The sequence below is a fragment of the Somniosus microcephalus genome, unplaced genomic scaffold (genome assembly GCF_052327205.1).
Source record: "Somniosus microcephalus isolate GS21.2 unplaced genomic scaffold, FLI_Smic_1.0 unresolved_chr2, whole genome shotgun sequence".
In the NCBI taxonomy this organism is placed as follows: domain Eukaryota; kingdom Metazoa; phylum Chordata; class Chondrichthyes; order Squaliformes; family Somniosidae; genus Somniosus; species Somniosus microcephalus.
In genome coordinates this window covers 84,079,362-84,095,913 of record NW_028225180.1, presented here as the reverse complement: position 1 = coordinate 84,095,913, position 16,552 = coordinate 84,079,362, and the positions used below count along the sequence as shown (strand labels likewise).

The 16,552-nt window shown below is 50.1% G+C and overlaps 1 protein-coding gene across 2 annotated transcripts in view; it reads right to left on the bottom strand.

The window, feature by feature from the left end:
- sptbn2 (spectrin, beta, non-erythrocytic 2) overlaps positions 1–16,552 on the bottom strand; it is a 678,353-nt gene that overhangs the window by 385,230 nt on the left and 276,571 nt on the right. For both annotated transcript variants that reach the window (XM_085976259.1, XM_085976260.1), the window contains exons 6-11: positions 15,663–15,743; positions 13,290–13,405; positions 8,175–8,287; positions 6,562–6,749; positions 3,213–3,330; positions 1,054–1,212 (exon numbers count right to left, since the gene is read on the bottom strand). In XM_085976259.1, the coding sequence (XP_085832385.1) occupies positions 1,054–1,212; positions 3,213–3,330; positions 6,562–6,749; positions 8,175–8,287; positions 13,290–13,405; positions 15,663–15,743 (775 nt within the window). The remainder of the gene's footprint in view (positions 1–1,053; positions 1,213–3,212; positions 3,331–6,561; positions 6,750–8,174; positions 8,288–13,289; positions 13,406–15,662; positions 15,744–16,552) is intronic.

Sequence of the window (16,552 nt, the reverse complement as noted above, 5' to 3'; positions counted from 1 at the left end):
ACAAATGACCAAAAGCTGGGTCAAAGAGGTCGGTTTTAAGGAGCGTCTCAAAGGAGGAGAGAGAGGCGGAGAGGTTTAGGGAGGGAGTTCCAGAGCTCAGGGCCCAGGCAGCTGAAGGCACGGCCGCCAATGGTGGAGCGATGGAAATCGGGGGATGCGCAAGAGGCCAGAATTAGAGAAGCGCAGAGATCTCGGAGGGTTGTGGTGGCTGGAGGGGGTTACAGAGATAGGGAGGGTTGTAGGGGCTGGAGGAGGTTACAGAGATAGGGAGGGTTGTAGGGGCTGGAGGAGGTTACAGAGATAGGGAGGGTTGTAGGGGCTGGAGGAGGTTACAGAGATAGGGAGGGTTGTGGGGCTGGAGGAGGTTATAGAGATAGGGAGGGTTGTAGGGGCTGGAGGAGGTTACAGAGATAGGGAGGGTTGTAGGGGCTGGAGGAGGTTGCAGAGATAGGGAGGGTTGTAGGGGCTGGTGGAGGTTACAGAGATAGGGAGGATTGTAGGGCTGGAGGAGGTTACAGAGATAGGGAGGGTTGTAGGGCTGGAGGAGGTCACAGAGATAGAGAGGGTTGTAGGGACTGGAGGAGGTTACAGAGATAGGGAGGGTTGTAGGGCTGGAGGAGGTTACAGAGATAGGGAGGGTTGTAGGGCTGGAGGAGGTTACAGAGATAGAGAGGGTTGTAGGGGCTGGAGGAGGTTATAGAGATAGGGAGGGTTGTAGGGCTGGTGGAGGTTACAGAGATAGGGAGGGTTGTAGGGGCTGGAGGAGGTTACAGAGATAGGGAGGGGTGAGGTCACAGAGGGATTTGAAAACAAGGATGAGAATTTTAAAATCGAGGAGTTGCTGGACCGGACAAAAGATCAGTCAAAAACAGAGACTTATCTGGCCAAGTGGATTTTTGCCAATACAGAGCTTTGCATTGTTATTGGCCTCAACACCCAAACCTGCAGGTTGTGTTGCACACAATGCTCCGCGTGTTGCTGAGCTACTTTAACATTCCTCCCCTGTACTGGTAATTAAGTTCCAGGCTTTGGAGTGCGCCCGACTCTGCTTACCTGGGAAACAAGGCGCTGATTTTCGCTCAGCCACGTCTCTCTCATGGCTGCTTTGCGATCAAACCGGTGAGCAAGTTGTTCCAGTTTCTCCTGTCGAATGAGCTCAGTCCGCAAGGCGAGCTCCCGCTCGTGCTCGGCTTTCTCCAGCCGTTCCCAGGCCTGATGGGGGGAACAGGGCGTAAGGGACACTGTAAGCCCACTGTGGTGTTAGCATTTATTTTCATATACGGGTTGGTCCCATTGAGATAAACAGTTAAGTATCAGAGCTCCTAATGGGTAAAGGCACCGCCTGGTGTAACATTGAACCGTACAGCCCGGATCCGGGACCAGGGTTTGATTCCTGGTCTGTCCTGAGCTACAGGAAACTTTTTTTTATCCGGCACCGACGGGACCGACGTGGTGCCGGTTCATCAAAAATTCCGGATAACCGAACGCTATAGTAAAAGATACAGAGCTGAGAGCTCCGTATAAAGCAACAAACCCTGTTGCTTAGCAACAGGTTCAGAACAATGGCCACAAGTTCCAAGTGTCTCTGTAGCTTAGCAACAGCTGCAGCCACACCCTTGCACAGCAACAGATCGAGGAAGGCAAGTACAATATGAAGTAAAGCTTACCTGAACCTACTCCTGAATTTTGCTGGTTAACCGAGATTTCCGGTTATTTAGGTGCCGGTAAATCGAAAGTTTCCTGTAGATGCTTTCAGCTGGGGCAGCAGTGCAGGCCCAACAGTTGGCCTTAGCACCTCAGAAGGGGTGGGGAAATCAGCTCCTGCTCCTGCTCGCGTAATCCCTGCTTGAAAATGCATTTGTATATGGATTTTAAAGGAGGACAGAATGAGGCTCACCTCTGATGGCGCCCATGAATGAATAGCCTGTCAATGATCAGTGTTTAGGGTCACATATGAGGAATGTCACTTGGGTGAGGTACCACAGGGCTTGTGGAACTATACCCTAGGAAGAGTACCTTCAGGGGAAAAAGGGAATTGGAGGGTGGATAAAAGCCACTGTCTGAATTGGTTAGGACGATGGTTTCTGCTCTCTCAGGTGGACGCAAAAGATCCCGTGGCACTATTTTGAAGAAGAGCAGGGGAATTCTCCCCAGTGTCCTGGGTCAATATTTAATCAAACATACATACGAATATACGAATTATGAGCAGGAGTAGGCCACTTGGCCCCTCGAGCCTGCTCCGCCATTCAATAAGATCATGGGCTGATCTGATTACTCCACATTCCCGCCTACCCCCGATAACCTTTCACCCCCTTGCTTACCAAGAATCTATCTACCTCTGCCTTAAAAATATTCAAAGACTCTGCTTCCACCACTCCCTGAGGAAGAGTTCCAAAGACTCACCACCCTCTGTGAGAAAAGATTTCTCCTCATCTCTGTCTTAAATGGGCGACCCCTTATTTTTAACCAGTGACCCCTAGTTTTAGATTCTCCCACAAGAGGAAACATCCTCTCCACATCCACCCTGTCCAGACCCCTCAGGATCTTATATGTTTCAAATCAAGTCACCTCTTACTCTTCTAAACTCCAGTGGATACAAGCCTAGCCTGTCCAACCTTTCCTCATAAGACAACCCGCCCATTCCAGGTATTAGTCTAGTAAACCTTCTCTGAACTGCTTCCAACGCACTTACATCATCCCTTAAATAAGGAGACCAACACTGTACGCAGTAATCCCTCAACCAAACATCACCAAAACAGATGATCTGGTCATTATCACATCGCTGTTTGTGGGAGCTTGCTGTGCACAAATTGGCTGCCGCGTTTCCCACATTACAACGGTGACTACACTTCAAAAAGTACTTCACTGGCTGTAAAGCGCTGTGGGACGTCCTGAGGTTGTAAAAGGGGCTGTAGAAATGCGAGTCTGTCTTTCTTTGGTGAGTTGCGACTTCATCACGGTGACGATGCAGAGAGCCCAGCGTTGGGAGCTGCAGAGGAGCATTGACCACAGCAACATCAGCAAAATAGGGACACACAAGAAAGGCGGCGGTGGGAAGAGAAAAGATCGGAGGCAGAAGGGGAGAGTGGAATCATCCAGCAGCTGAGAAACTTTTTATTCAAACTGGGCCATTTGGAGCAGTGATTCCATGCGGGTCCTCTCGCGGTGTTATACATTTAATTAACCATCAAGTCACGCGCAGCGTTCCTCACCTTGTTAATGTCAGAGATGAGTTTGCCCTCTCGTGGAATGTAGACTTTCTGGTTGTTGGCTCTCATCTTGCTTTGAATAGTGAAAAGCAGCACCTCTAGATTGCCCTTCTCTATAAACCTGTCAACGAAGCAACACAAGAATCTCATTTAACTGCTATTCTCGGCTCGGTAGAAGCTGAGGTGAGTGAGGGCCCCGACTGACTGCACCACCCAATCCCAAATTCACTTTCAAAAAATGATTGAGTAAAACTTTACAACCTTGCTGGGGGTGTAATACGGGGGGGGGGGGGGGGGGAGTTTATGGATTGGCCGCCCTTTCTACACTCTGAAGTCAATAGAAAGGAATGTTGGACAAGGTGTACAGCGGGCTGCCGATCCGTTAGCGCCCGTTAGACGCCCACTGCCGAAGCTGAGTGTTCCGCAATAGTGCCCACTTCACTCCAGACCCCAGAGAACAGGTTTCGCCTAAACCCGAAGGCGTTGAGGGGGCCTGACATTCCGAAAGAGTCGCTCCACCTGCAAAGAAGTGATGGAGCGGACTCGGAGTCTGCCCAACTCGGGAGCTCCAGGCCCATCCCCGATATATGGGGACGGGCTAATTTGCATACTCTATATAAGGGCATGTTAGCGGAGCCCGTCCTGAACCACAGGCAGCACGATCGGAGAGGAGAGGCCGGGAAAGGGCCTAATAAAAAAAAGTACTTTTTTTTTTAAACAAAAAGATCTTCAGCTACCAATAAATCCAACTGAAGACAATTAATCTTCTCCGGATCGATTATTTTTGGTTGCAAGGGCCTTCCTGGAGCCTCAGCAGGACTCACGACAGCTCTCAATTGGCCAGAGTTCAGCTGAGGCCTTTAGAGGAGGCAATGGACAGAACTGTCACAGTAGTCTGGAGGTTCCCGCAGACGTACTGTACTTCCTTGATGTGCTGGGGAGTCGGGGGGAGGAAACAGATGGAAGTTAGCCCCCATACCCAGCTGGAAAAATGGGACCAAATCCTGGAGCAAGCAGGTTCCACACTATTTTCCAACACCTTTCCAAATGATACATTGGGTTTCTGCCCAGTACTTGATTTGAATCTTGGGCCTAAATTATTCAAAGTGCACCACAGAGTGGCACGATACGGGTTTAGCTTTGAGAGCTTCCACACGCGGTGAGCTCCTAATTCTCAGCTTGGTCCGGCAGTGGAGACACAAAGCTCAGGTGAGGGACGGACGTCCACAAGAGGGGACAATCAGCGAACCACCCGCATATGCTGGTGTCTCATGCACTGCCTAACGGCCTGTCTAAAAGCAGCACTGCCAGAAAGCCGAGCGCAGGTTACCTGGCTATTCTCTCGTGTTCGGAAAGGGTGCATCAAACAGGGGACGTGGCATAAGGAGAGGGAGGGGGAGAAAATACAAATCCTCAGCCAGAAAATAAAAACCTGTAGCACAAATATCAAAAGTATGAGTAACGTATGAAAACTGGGTAGGAAGTAGACAAAATAATTGACATAATCTTGGGGTTCACTTAGTTTGTATGAACTGAAGATAAGCAACACAGTACCCTGTTATGCCATCGAGAGGATGGCTGCAACATTTAGATGCCAAGGCCACAGTGTTATCTGTGGCTCAGTGGGTAGCATTCTCGCCTCTGAGTCAGAAGGTCGTGGGTTCATCCCACTCCAGAGACTTGAGCACAAAAATCTAGGCTGACACTCCAGTGTAGTACTGAGGGAACGCCGCACTGTCGGAGGGGCAGTACTGAGGGAGCGCCGCACTGTCGGAGGGGCGGTACTGAGGGAGCGCCGCACTGTCGGAGGGGCAGTAATGAGGGAGCGCCGCACTGTCGGAGGGGCAGTACTGAGGGAGCGCCGCACTGTCGGAGGGGCGGTACTGAGGGAGCGCCGCACTGTCGGAGCGGCGGTACTGAGGGAGCGTCACACTGTCAGAGGGGCGGTACTGAGGGAGCGCCGCACTGTCGGAGGGGCGGTACTGAGGGAGCGCCGCACTGTCGGAGGGGCGGTACTGAGGGAGCGCCGCACTGTCGGAGGGGCAGTACTGAGGGAGCGCCGCACTGTCGGAGGGGCGGTACTGAGGGAGCGCCGCACTGTCGGAGGGGCGGTACTGAGGGAGCGCCGCACTGTCGGAGGGGCAGTAATGAGGGAGCGCCGCACTGTCGGAGGGGCAGTACTGAGGGAGCGCCGCACTGTCGGAGGGGCGGTACTGAGGGAGCGCCGCACTGTCGGAGGGGCAGTACTGAGGGAGCGTCACACTGTCAGAGGGGCAGTACTGAGGGAGCACCGCACTGTCGGAGGGGCGGTACTGAGGGAGCGCCGCACTGTCGGAGGGGCGGTACTGAGGGAGCGCCGCACTGTCGGAGGGGCGGTACTGAGGGAGCGCAGCACTGTCGGAGGGTTGGTACTGAGGGAGCGTCGCACTGTCGGAGGGGCGGTACTGAGGGAGCGCCGCACTGTCGGAGGGGCAGTACTGAGGAAGCGCCGCACTGTTGGAGGGGCGGTACTGAGGGAGCGCCGCACTGTCGGAGGGGCGGTACTGAGGGAGTGCCGCACTGTCGGAGGGGCAGTACTGAGGGAGCGCTGCACTGTCGGAGGGGCAGTACTGAGGGAGTGTTTGAGGGGCAGTACTGAGGGAGTGTTTGAGGGGCGGTACTGAGGGAGCACCGTACTGTTGGAGGGGCGGTACTGAGGGAGCGCCGCACTGTTGGAGGGGCAGTACTGAGGGAGCGCCACCTTGTCAGAGGTGCTGTCTTTCGGATGAGATGTTAAACCGAGGCCCCGTCTGCTCGCTCAGGTGCACGTACAAAATCCCACGGCCACTATTTTGAAGAAGAGCAGGGGAGTTCTCCCCGGTGTCCTGGGGCCAATATTTATCCCTCAATCAATATAATAAAAACAGATTATCTGGTCATTATCACATTGCTGTTTGTGGGAACGTGCTGGGCGCAAATTGGCTGCTGTGTTTCCTGCATTACAACAGTGACTACACTTCGAAAATACTTCATTGGCTGTAAAGCGCTTTGGGACGTCCGGTGATCGTGAAAGCGCTGTAGAAATGCAAGTCTTTCTTTCTTTCTGTCCCTTTGCAGACATTGCTGGGCTACTGCCTGTGGGGACGAGCTCTGAATGGCCACTTCCCGGGAGTTGGATTGAGAGTAATTACTGCTTGTAAATCCCTGCCTCCCGCCCTTTGGGTCAAGGTCGGAAAAACCAGGAGGAAATGGCTGGCTTTCTTTCTCTTTTTAAAATGGGACACATGCTAGCTGCAATCCTTTTATAAACACAGGCTCCATGGCCAACGACTGACTGACATGGAGGGCGGAAGGGAATCTCCAGCTTACTTACTTGGGTGGTTTCTCCACAGTGCGGTACGTGTTGAATGCCTGAAGCTGGTTCTGAACCCCGTTCAGTGAGTTTGCCAGCTTGCGGTCGTTCAGTGTGATGATGGTGTGCTCAATCCACTGCAGGAGGTCAGAGGCCAGCGTCTCGTACTTGTCAATCATGTTGTCTGCCTCAATTGCATAGTCCAGCACCTGAGACGCACGAACAGCACAGTCAGTCTTTGGTAGGCGGCGCATCGCAGAATGGATATAACAAACTGACTGACTAACACGGTACTTGGGTAGCGATTCTGGCTAGGTGTCCCTGGCAAGAAGTGGTTGCATGCACCACAGAGTGTCATACTGAGCCAGGGAGACCAGAAATTACTGGTCTGTGCTTAAATTAACTGATCTCGGCAGTTGGGGCGCTGCACTTGTTTTGTGCTCCTAGGCTACAAAGAGGAAAACTCCTGTCCCGATCAATATTCAGTGAGTGTGCGCGCGCGCGAACAGGCTCGGTTATGATGCCTCTGCAGTCAAACAGCTTGCCAATCAGTGCCCAGCTCACTGTGGAATAATGGCCACAGGGAGAAGATACTGGAAGACACCTATGGAATCGTACCACAGTGAAGAGTCAATGGGCTGGATTTTTATACTGGAGGCGTGTAGGAGGCGGGACTACAACTTTTGGGGTTGTAGTCCCGCCTCCATCGAGTTGTGGCCAACCCACGTGATTTTCACTCGATTGACCTTGTTGAACCCGCCCAGCGGGCTCAGCAGGCCAATTAAGGGCCACCTGGCAACAGGTGACATCACAGATTGACATTTCATCTGTCAAGAGCTTTTGACAGATGAAATATCAGCGTTTGACGGCTCTTTGAAGCTATCAAAACACTGACAATCTGTACACTAAGTTAATTCCTTCCTCTCAGGCTGATTTAGAGATCGCTCCAGAACAGAAAGCTGAATGCTGCAACTTTTGACAGCTCGCGGCCATTCTGCTTTCTGTGCCGGTGAGATGAGGGACTCCCGAGACCTGAAGGAAGGAAGGCTGTAAAGGTAAGTAAAACTTCTTTAAACACTTTACACACACCAAACACACTTACCTCTGCACTCATGCACCCATCACTCACCTGAACACCGGACATCTTGAACCCTCCAAGCCCTTCAGCCCGACGGTCCGCCTCGCTAACTTGCCGTGGTTTGGAGCCGTCAGGAATCCCACATTTCACCAATGAAAATAGGGATTAGGCTAAAAACTGCCTGTTAACAGGCAATCAATTGGCACTAATCCCCTTCCCGCCTCGGGGAGGCGGCTCCCAGCACAGGTCGGGTATCCGCCTCCTTTGAAACTGGCATGGAGGCGGGTTGGGTTCGTGCGCCCCGATTTCGCGATTTTAACCCCCCACACGCCTCCAATCCCGCCTCCACGGCCCAATGAAAATCCTGCCCAATGCCTCTATATAAGATTTAAAATATTAATATTAAAAATAAGATTAACTATAGCAGACACTACAACCGCCGGGCAGAGCAAGCTTATTTTTGTTGACAATATTTCTACGATGTTGCGATTACAATCTTTGTTGATATTACAGTACTCTCGTTTTTATTCCACTCAGTTGTCATTCCTCCTCATACCTTCCCAATACGCTTCCCTTCCACAGCCAGCGCCTTCATCTTGGAGAAGTAGTGATAGTACGTAGCAACGTAAGTGATGATGGACTTCTCGTCGGGCTGATCCACACTGACATCTGGGATATGGGAGCAAAGAAGCTGGAGTGAGTGCGGCCCCTGCACCTCACCAAATGCAACACTGCAGATACTCCCCTCAGCATCAAATCTCCAATGTAAAATGATTTATTGTCTTCTTCTAGTGTTGTGCTGGGAGTCCAGAAATGACTGTTTGTGATAGTGTAGGAATGCTCAATGCACTCACGTCACATTCTGATGTCAGGTATGTTCATGGGAGACTTTAACTGTAATTTCTAGGCTCTGCTCTCTTCTATTTTTTTTTTAAATGAAGAAACCCAGGTTAAGAAGGGTTAAGTACACACTGCGGGATACCACCAAAACGGACAAGAGTAGGAGAATAGAGTAGGTAGATAGAGAGAAACTATTTCCGCTGGTTGGGGAGTCTCGGACTAGGGGGCACAGTCTAAAAATTAGAGCCAGACCTTTCAGGAGTGAAATTAGGAAACACTTCTACACACAAAGGGTGGGAGAAGTTTGGAACTCTCTTCTGCAAACGGCAATTGATGCTGGATCAACTGTTAATTTAAAATCTGAGATTGATAGCTTTCTGTTAACCCAAGGTATTAAGGGATTATGGGGCACAGGCGGGTATATGGAGTTAGGTTGCACATCAGCCATGATCTGATTGAATGGCGGAACAGGCTGGAGGGGCTGAATGGCCTCCTCCTGGTCCTATGTTCCTAGAACAGTTGAGGTAAATCGAGAAGTCGTGGTATGGTGAGATGTGCTTGGGATTGAGAAGCCAGTGAGGGAGGCTCACCGAGTCGGAGTCCTGTTGGAGTTTGGGAGGGATGAAGGGAAGGCGAGTAACAACAACAACAACGATGACTTGCACTTATATCGCGCCTTTAATGTAGCGAAACATTCCGAGGTGCTTCACAGGTGGGTAAATCAAACTAAATTTGACACACAAGAGGATTTAGGATAGGGCTTGGTCAAAGAGGCAGGTTTTAAGGAGTGTCTTAAAGGAGGAGAGAGAGGCGGAGAGGTTTAGGGAGGGAATTCCAGAGCTTAGGGCCCAGGCAGCTGAAGGCACGGCTGCCAATGGTGGAGTGATTAAAATCGGGGATGGGCAAGAGGCCAGAATTGGAGGAGCGCAGAGATCTCGGGGGAGGTTACAGAGATAGGGAGGGGCGAGGCCATGGAGGGATTTGAAAACAAGGACGAGAATTTTAAAAATGAGACGTTGACGGACCAGGATCAAATGTAAAGTTCAAGAGAGATTATAAAAATGAGATAATGGGAGTAGACAGTTCACGAGTAAATGAGAGAGGCTGGCAACTACCTCGTGACATGGAATATCTTTGTGTCTCGGAGTGGTGACAGTGACACTACTGCAGGTGATCCAAACTTCTCAACTATTCTCCCCAGTTTTTTGTCACCTTCTCCTCGACAGGCAGTTGTCTTGTGCCCAGGTCTCTTCGCTGTCCCGATTTTCTCTCCCAACCGGTGGGGAAGCTTTTGGCCCACACGCCCTGCCTCTCTCTCCTCAATGGCATGGCTGAAGTCAAATACCCAACATGTAGGGAGCCGCGGAAACAAACACACAACTCTCACTGGGGGCTAACACACTGCTCTATCAGTTGCAGCCGTGGCTCAGTGGGTAGCACCCTCGCCTCCAAGTCAGAAGGTTGTGGGCTCAAGTCCCACTCCAGAAACTTGAGCACAAAAATCTAGGCTGACACTCCAGTGCAGTACTGAGGGAGCACCACACTGTCGGAGGGGCAGTACTGAGGGAGCGCTGCACCGTCGGAGGGGCAGTACTGAGGGAGCACCGCACTGTTGGAGGGGCAGTACTGATGGAGCACCGCACTGTCGGAGGGGCAGTACTGAGGGAGCGCTGTACTGTCGGAGGGGCAGTACTGAGGGAGCGGCGCACTGTCGGAGGGGCGGTACTGAGGGAGCACCGCACTGTCGGAGGGGCAGTACTGAGGGAGTGCCGCACCGTCGGAGGGGCAGTACTGAGGGAGCGCCGCACCGTCAGAGGGGCAGTACTGAGGGAGCGCCGCACTGTCGGAGGGGCAGTACTGAGGGAGCGCCGCACTGTCGGAGGGGCAGTACTGAGGGAGCGCCGCACTGTCGGAGGTACCGTTTTTCGGGTGAGGCGTTAAACCGAGGCCCCGTCTGCCCTCTCGGGTGGACGTAAAAGATCCCATGGCACTATTTCGAAGGTGAGCAGTGGAGTTTTCCCAGGTGTCCTGGGCCAATATTTATCCCTCAACCAACATCACTAAAACAGATGATCTGGTCATTATCACATTGCTGTTTGTGGGAGCTTGCTGTGCTGTGTTTTCTACATTACAACAGTGACTACACTTCAAAAAGTACTGCATTGGCAGTAAAGCGCTTTGGGACGTCCGGTGGTCGTGAAAGGCGCTGGAGCAATGCAAGTATTTCTTTCCATCATGCTTACGAAAGTTTTAATATACAGTGCGGTGTTACAGCCAGTAAATCACAAACAATGGGCCAGAAATTCAGATCGGGGGCTTGCCGCGCGTGCAAGGCCCCGATATGCACTTACCCGACGCGCTGGCCGTTGACCTCCAGGGACGCCTGGAATTCGATTTTGAAAAAGAAGAATCCCGGGCAGCGTATGACGTCACGCCGCCCAGCAGTGCAACCAGCGCGAAGCCTGTAGCGCGCTGTGCAACTGAGACACGCCCCTTGAGGTCTCAGTTTAACAGGACACGCCCCCAATGTTTCTGCCAAGCTGCTAAGCATTTTTACATGCAAAGCAGCAGTTTAAATAGGTTTTTGGAAGTTTTTTGAAGATTTTGGTAACTTTTATAAACTTTTAAAAACGTTTACATTATTTTGAAGAATCTGAAGTAGTTTTAAACAGAATTAAAGCAATTTAAAGACTTTTAAAAGCCCTAAAAGAATTTTTTTAATTCCATTTATTTATTTAGCAATGTCGTCGTCATACGTGTCTTCACACTGTTCCCTTTGGGGAACTGTATGAAGTGGTGGAAGGATTTATGGCCATGATTAACGCTTATTCCGTGACCGTAACCATCTTTGAACCAGCCATTAGGGCGGTTAGTCCTATGGCGGGAGGGTTTTACGGGCTCCCACAAGCTATACAAGGACGCAAATATCCCACTGGATGTCAACCCAGAATTTAGAGCCGGAGCTCCGACTCCACTTGCCGGGACTGTCTGGAGCGGGGTTCGAAACCCTACCCTGATCTGGCCCAGCGGCGGGGATCCTACCGCTATGCCAAAGGCCCAATCCGATTAGCAAAGTGAAATGGCTGGAATGAGCACAATTCACGGCTTTAAAAGAACTCACAATTGAACTGATGATGACCTCAGCAATCTCCTCAAGGAGGTGGAGGCGCAGCGCCTGCTCATCATTGGTAATGAGAAGTCAAAGGCGCCGCAAAAAGGGCAGATGATAGCTTGGTCTTTCAAGTGGCAGCATAGGGCTCCAGTCACGGGGAGGGAAAAGGCGCAGGAAACGTATGGGTGTCACCTTTTGTGCGGAGTGGGCCTTTTGCGTAGCAGTAAGCATCCCTGCCGCTGGGCCAGAAGGAGTAGGGTTTCGAACCCCACTCCAGACAGTCCCGGCAAGTGGAGTCGGAGCTCCAACTATAAATTCTGGGAGGACATCCAGCGGGATACTTGCGTCCGTGGGTGTGGGTGGCCCCCCCCCTCAGATGGGTTGTGGGAGCCCATAAAACCCTCACGCCATAGGACTAACCACCCTAATGGCTGGTTCAAAGATGGTTACGGTCACGGAATGAGCGTTAATCACGGCCATAAATCCTTCCACCACTTCATACAGTTCCCGAAAGGGAACAGTGTGAGGATACATACGACGATGACCTCTTGCGCAATGCACCTCCTTGGACCCTCAGTCGCAGATGCGAGGGGGCAAATCGTGCAATTGTTAAATTTTTCATTTTATTGACATGTAAAATGTTGGCCCAGTAATTCCCTTCCAAATGCGCGAGTACGGTCGGGGTACTTACGCGTCTGGCCGGAGGAAATGCCGGTTTTCAGCATGCACAGTGCACGTGGGGAAAACCGGCATTTCCTGTCCTCTGAACGAAGGGGTTCAGAGGCAGAACGCGTGCGACTGCACAGGCAGCGCGTGCGCAGTAAAATTCGCCGCTTTCATTCATGCTTTCAGTGAGGTCAAGTCCTTACAACTTACACATGAAAAAAGCATGGGTACAGTTGCTCCAGAGGCTGCGGAGGAAGATATTTCTTATCGTGGAGCTTCTGAAAGTATGTATGTCTGTATATATTCCTTTGCGTGTTATGTATATATTCCTTTACTTATGTGTATGAATGTATTATTTAATTATGACTTTCAGAGAAAGTAACTTATTGGAAAATCATAATTAAAAACATACATTCATACACATAAGTAAAGGAATATAAAACATACATACATATACGTAAAGGAATACATGCGGACATACATACATAATTACTTATTACTGATGAAAAGTTTCTTTCTTAAAAGTGCTGGAAATGTTACATTACTCATTTTAGAACACTCATTTTCACATTCCATTCACACAGCCACAATTGCTCCTTCTACCTACCGTTCTGAAAACCCGTTTAAAAAAAAAAAATTAAACTTTAAAACTTACTTAAAATTTCTTAAAATAACTTCCCTCCCTTTCCCAAACAAAAATATTGCCTTTCAGAAGCTCCACGATAAAATATATCTTCCTCCGCAGCCTTGGAACAACTTTACACATGCTTTTTTCAAGTGTAACTTGTAAGGACTTACCCTCACTGAATCCATGAATGAAATCGACGAAGTTCACTGCGCAAGCGCTGCCTGTGCAGTCGCACGTGCTGTGCCTCTGAACCCCTTCGTTCAGAGGACTGGAAATGCCGGCGTTCCCCGCATGCGCTGTGCATGCTGAACGCCGGCATTTCCACCGGCCAGATGCGTGAGTACCCAGACCGTACTCACGCATTTGGACCCGAATTTCTGGCCCAATAGGATGGAGTCTATGCCCGTATATGTGCCCTGATCTACCTTCAGGATCCAGCAGCTTGGTGAGCCCCAGCTGCTGCTCTGCCACATTGAAAGCGTTCTGCAAGTTGTGGTGAGCGTTCGACTTCTTTAGCTTGTCAAAATCAATCAGATCAGGCCTGAAAGGAAGAACAAAAGATAAAGGTCCTGCCAGATGTAAAGAACAAGGCTAACATCACATGATAAAACGGAATCCTATGTAGGGCGCGACTGCACTAAAATAAGACCGTAAGAAACAGGAGCAGGAGTCGGCCATTCGGCCCCTCGAGCCTGCTCCGCCATTCAATAAGATCATGGCTGATCATCGACCTCAACTCCACTTTCCCGCCCGAACCCCCATATCCCCGATTCCCTTGATGTATTAATCCAACCTGATCTGGTACATGTTTTAATTGTGTGACCACTGGGACAGCTCCAAGTTGGTCGTAAACCTGGAAAAGAACACTGGAGTCAGAGCCTGGTGTTCCCCAGTTGATTCAGTCAGTAAAGATAATGTGCAACTCAGCTACACAGACCGGGAAGGTCCCAGGTCCGATTCCCGGTCTGTGCTGAGCTCACTGATCTCAGCGGGGGAAGTGGTAGCGTTTCCTACAATCCAGTTGGAAAGTATAATGTGTGCACACTGGCAGAGAACAGGGCTGGGCTGAGCGGTGATGCCCTTGACTTTCTCAGCACTCATTTTCTCGGTTCACGTTGAAGAATGGGCTCTTGAATGAGGGACCAGAGCTGTACCCCAGCGAGCGTCAGTGCTTTTAATAAACTAAGGGAAATCAGGGTTGTATTAGTCTCTGGATATGTTCTCTGACTGCCGGCCAGCCGTGCTGCTGGTAGAGAGAGACCCTCTACTGTTACTGATCCAGGATTGATACTGGAACACCATTAATTTCATGGGTCCTCTGTAACTTTGTAAACATAATTCTGTAACAATTTAAATGGTGCACACTTACATTGTAACTTGCTGCTGCGAGTTTACCAACATGTCTTTGGAGGGTTATAAATTAGCGGAAATAAGTTAGCATGTTAGAACAACCTGTACTTATCGAGCACCGTTAGTGCACTGAAACATGTGGAGCTGCTTCACAAAGCGGGGAATGGGTTGGATTGGGAATTCTGGTGAAAGGGAGGGGCAATAACAATGACCTGGAGTTAGGAGAGAAGATCAGGGAGGTGCCCAAAGAAATGATCGAAGAGATCGGTGACACGAATCAGTCATTCATAAAAGAAAGACTTATGAAATGATGCTGAGCGGCCTACGGGTGGCGCTGTCCAGGGAGAGTATAAATACTCGTGCACGGGCCCAGCTTGCGCAGGACATTCTTAACAGGAACTAGTGAAGGACACAACTAGACCTCCATGTTGTAAAACAGTTGATTAAAGCTTTGTTTAACGCTTAGACCAAGTGCCTAGTAGTTTTCTTACGTCAATTGGTGTTTTGGGGGCTTCTGAAGATGGGGAGAAATGTGGCATGGCAGAGGGGTTTAGGGCGATAACTGCAGAGTTCCAGGGGGTAACAGCTGAAGGTTCCACCACTTATGGTGAACTGTGCTTGGCCGGGGGAGAGGGGGGGGACAGGATACGGCACAGTCGGCCAGAGTTTGAAGAATGGAGGTTGGAAGCTATGTTATCAGGTTGGAGCAGGTTGCAGAGGTAGGGTGGTGCAAGGCCATGGAGGGATTTGTAAACCAGGACAAGGATTTCGAAATCAGTATGTTGAGGAGAGGGGGCCGCTGGAAGACAGGAGTGCCAAGCGAGAAGGGCTTACAATGGGATAAGATACTGGGCAGCATAAGTTTGGCCGAGTTGGTGCTTGTGTAGGGGGTGGAGTTCAAGGGCGGGTGAGACCTTGGGAAAGTCAAGCCTGGAGGGGACAAGAGCTTGGATGAGAGTTTTCAACAGTAGTGGGACTGAGGTATGACAGAGCTGGGCAGTATTGAAAGAGGAGGAAAGAGATGGCCTTGGTGATGGATAGGATTTGGAGCTTGAAGCTCAGCAACATCACACCAAGGTTGCTCATTGATGGGATCAACCTCAGCAAGCAGCCAGCTGGGGGCCTGTGGTGTGAAATTTCTGGCAAAAAGCCAAAGAAAGCTCACACGGTTTAACCTTCGTGTGTTATCCAGGAGATAGTACTTAGCGCATGCATCGGTCTTGAACCGGAGAACACTGAAAATCGTAAACTGGCTTGGCAAAATTCATTGATACCATGTAAACTATCTTAAGAAAATAGCACTAGCATGTGGAAAGTGTTCTGCACCATACAATACTGACATTTATTCATTTATTAATGACATTATTATATGGACAGTCAGGTAATGTTGCCTTGAAGGACTCAGTTCTGTTAAAATCTCTCTTGACGGCTGAAGGAATGGTACATACCGGTGTTTGTGGACAATTGCATTGAAGGCCAGTCCATCTCTCCAGCTGGTGGTGAAGTTGTGAACATTAACATTGGGATACCTGCGAAACAAAGAAAACAGCTCAGTCTGTTGAAGAGTTCAGATTAGTGTCAAACCATGACCGATGGACAAGGGGGCACGTGCACAAACTGAGAAACGGCAAGTTAATGAAGCACTTCTTCACACAAAGAGTGATTGGTCAATGCCTGCAATGGTCTCCGGGTAGGGTCATTGAGTAGATGGACAGAATGGCCTCCCTGATCAGTATTCCTATCTTAAGAACATAAGAAATAGGAGCAGGAGTCTGCCATTTGACCTCTCGAGCCTGCTCCACCATTCAATAAGATCATGGCTGATCATCGACCTCAACTCCACTTTCCCGCACTATCCTCATATCCCTTATTAGCCAAAAATCTCTCGATCTCAGCCTTGAATATCCTCAACGACTGAGCCTCCACAGCCCTCTGGGGTAGAGAATTCCAAAGATTCACCACCCTCCGAGTGAAGAAATTCCTCCTCATCTCAGTCCTAAATGGCCGACCCCTTATCCTGAGACTGTGACCCCTGGTTCTAGACTCCCCAGCCAGGGGGAAACATCCTCCCTGCATCTACCCTGTCCAGCCCTGTAAGAATTTTGTATGTTTCAATGAGATCAACTCTCATTCTTCTAAACTCTAGAGAATATAGGCCCAGTCTACTCAATCTCTCCTCATAGGACAATCCCCCCATCGCAGGAATCAGTCTGGTGAATCTTCGTTGCACTCCCTCTATGGCAAGTATATCCTTCCTTAGGTAAGGAGACCAAAACTGTACACAATACTCCAGGTGTGGTCTCACCAGGGCCCTATATAATTGCAGTAAGACATCTTT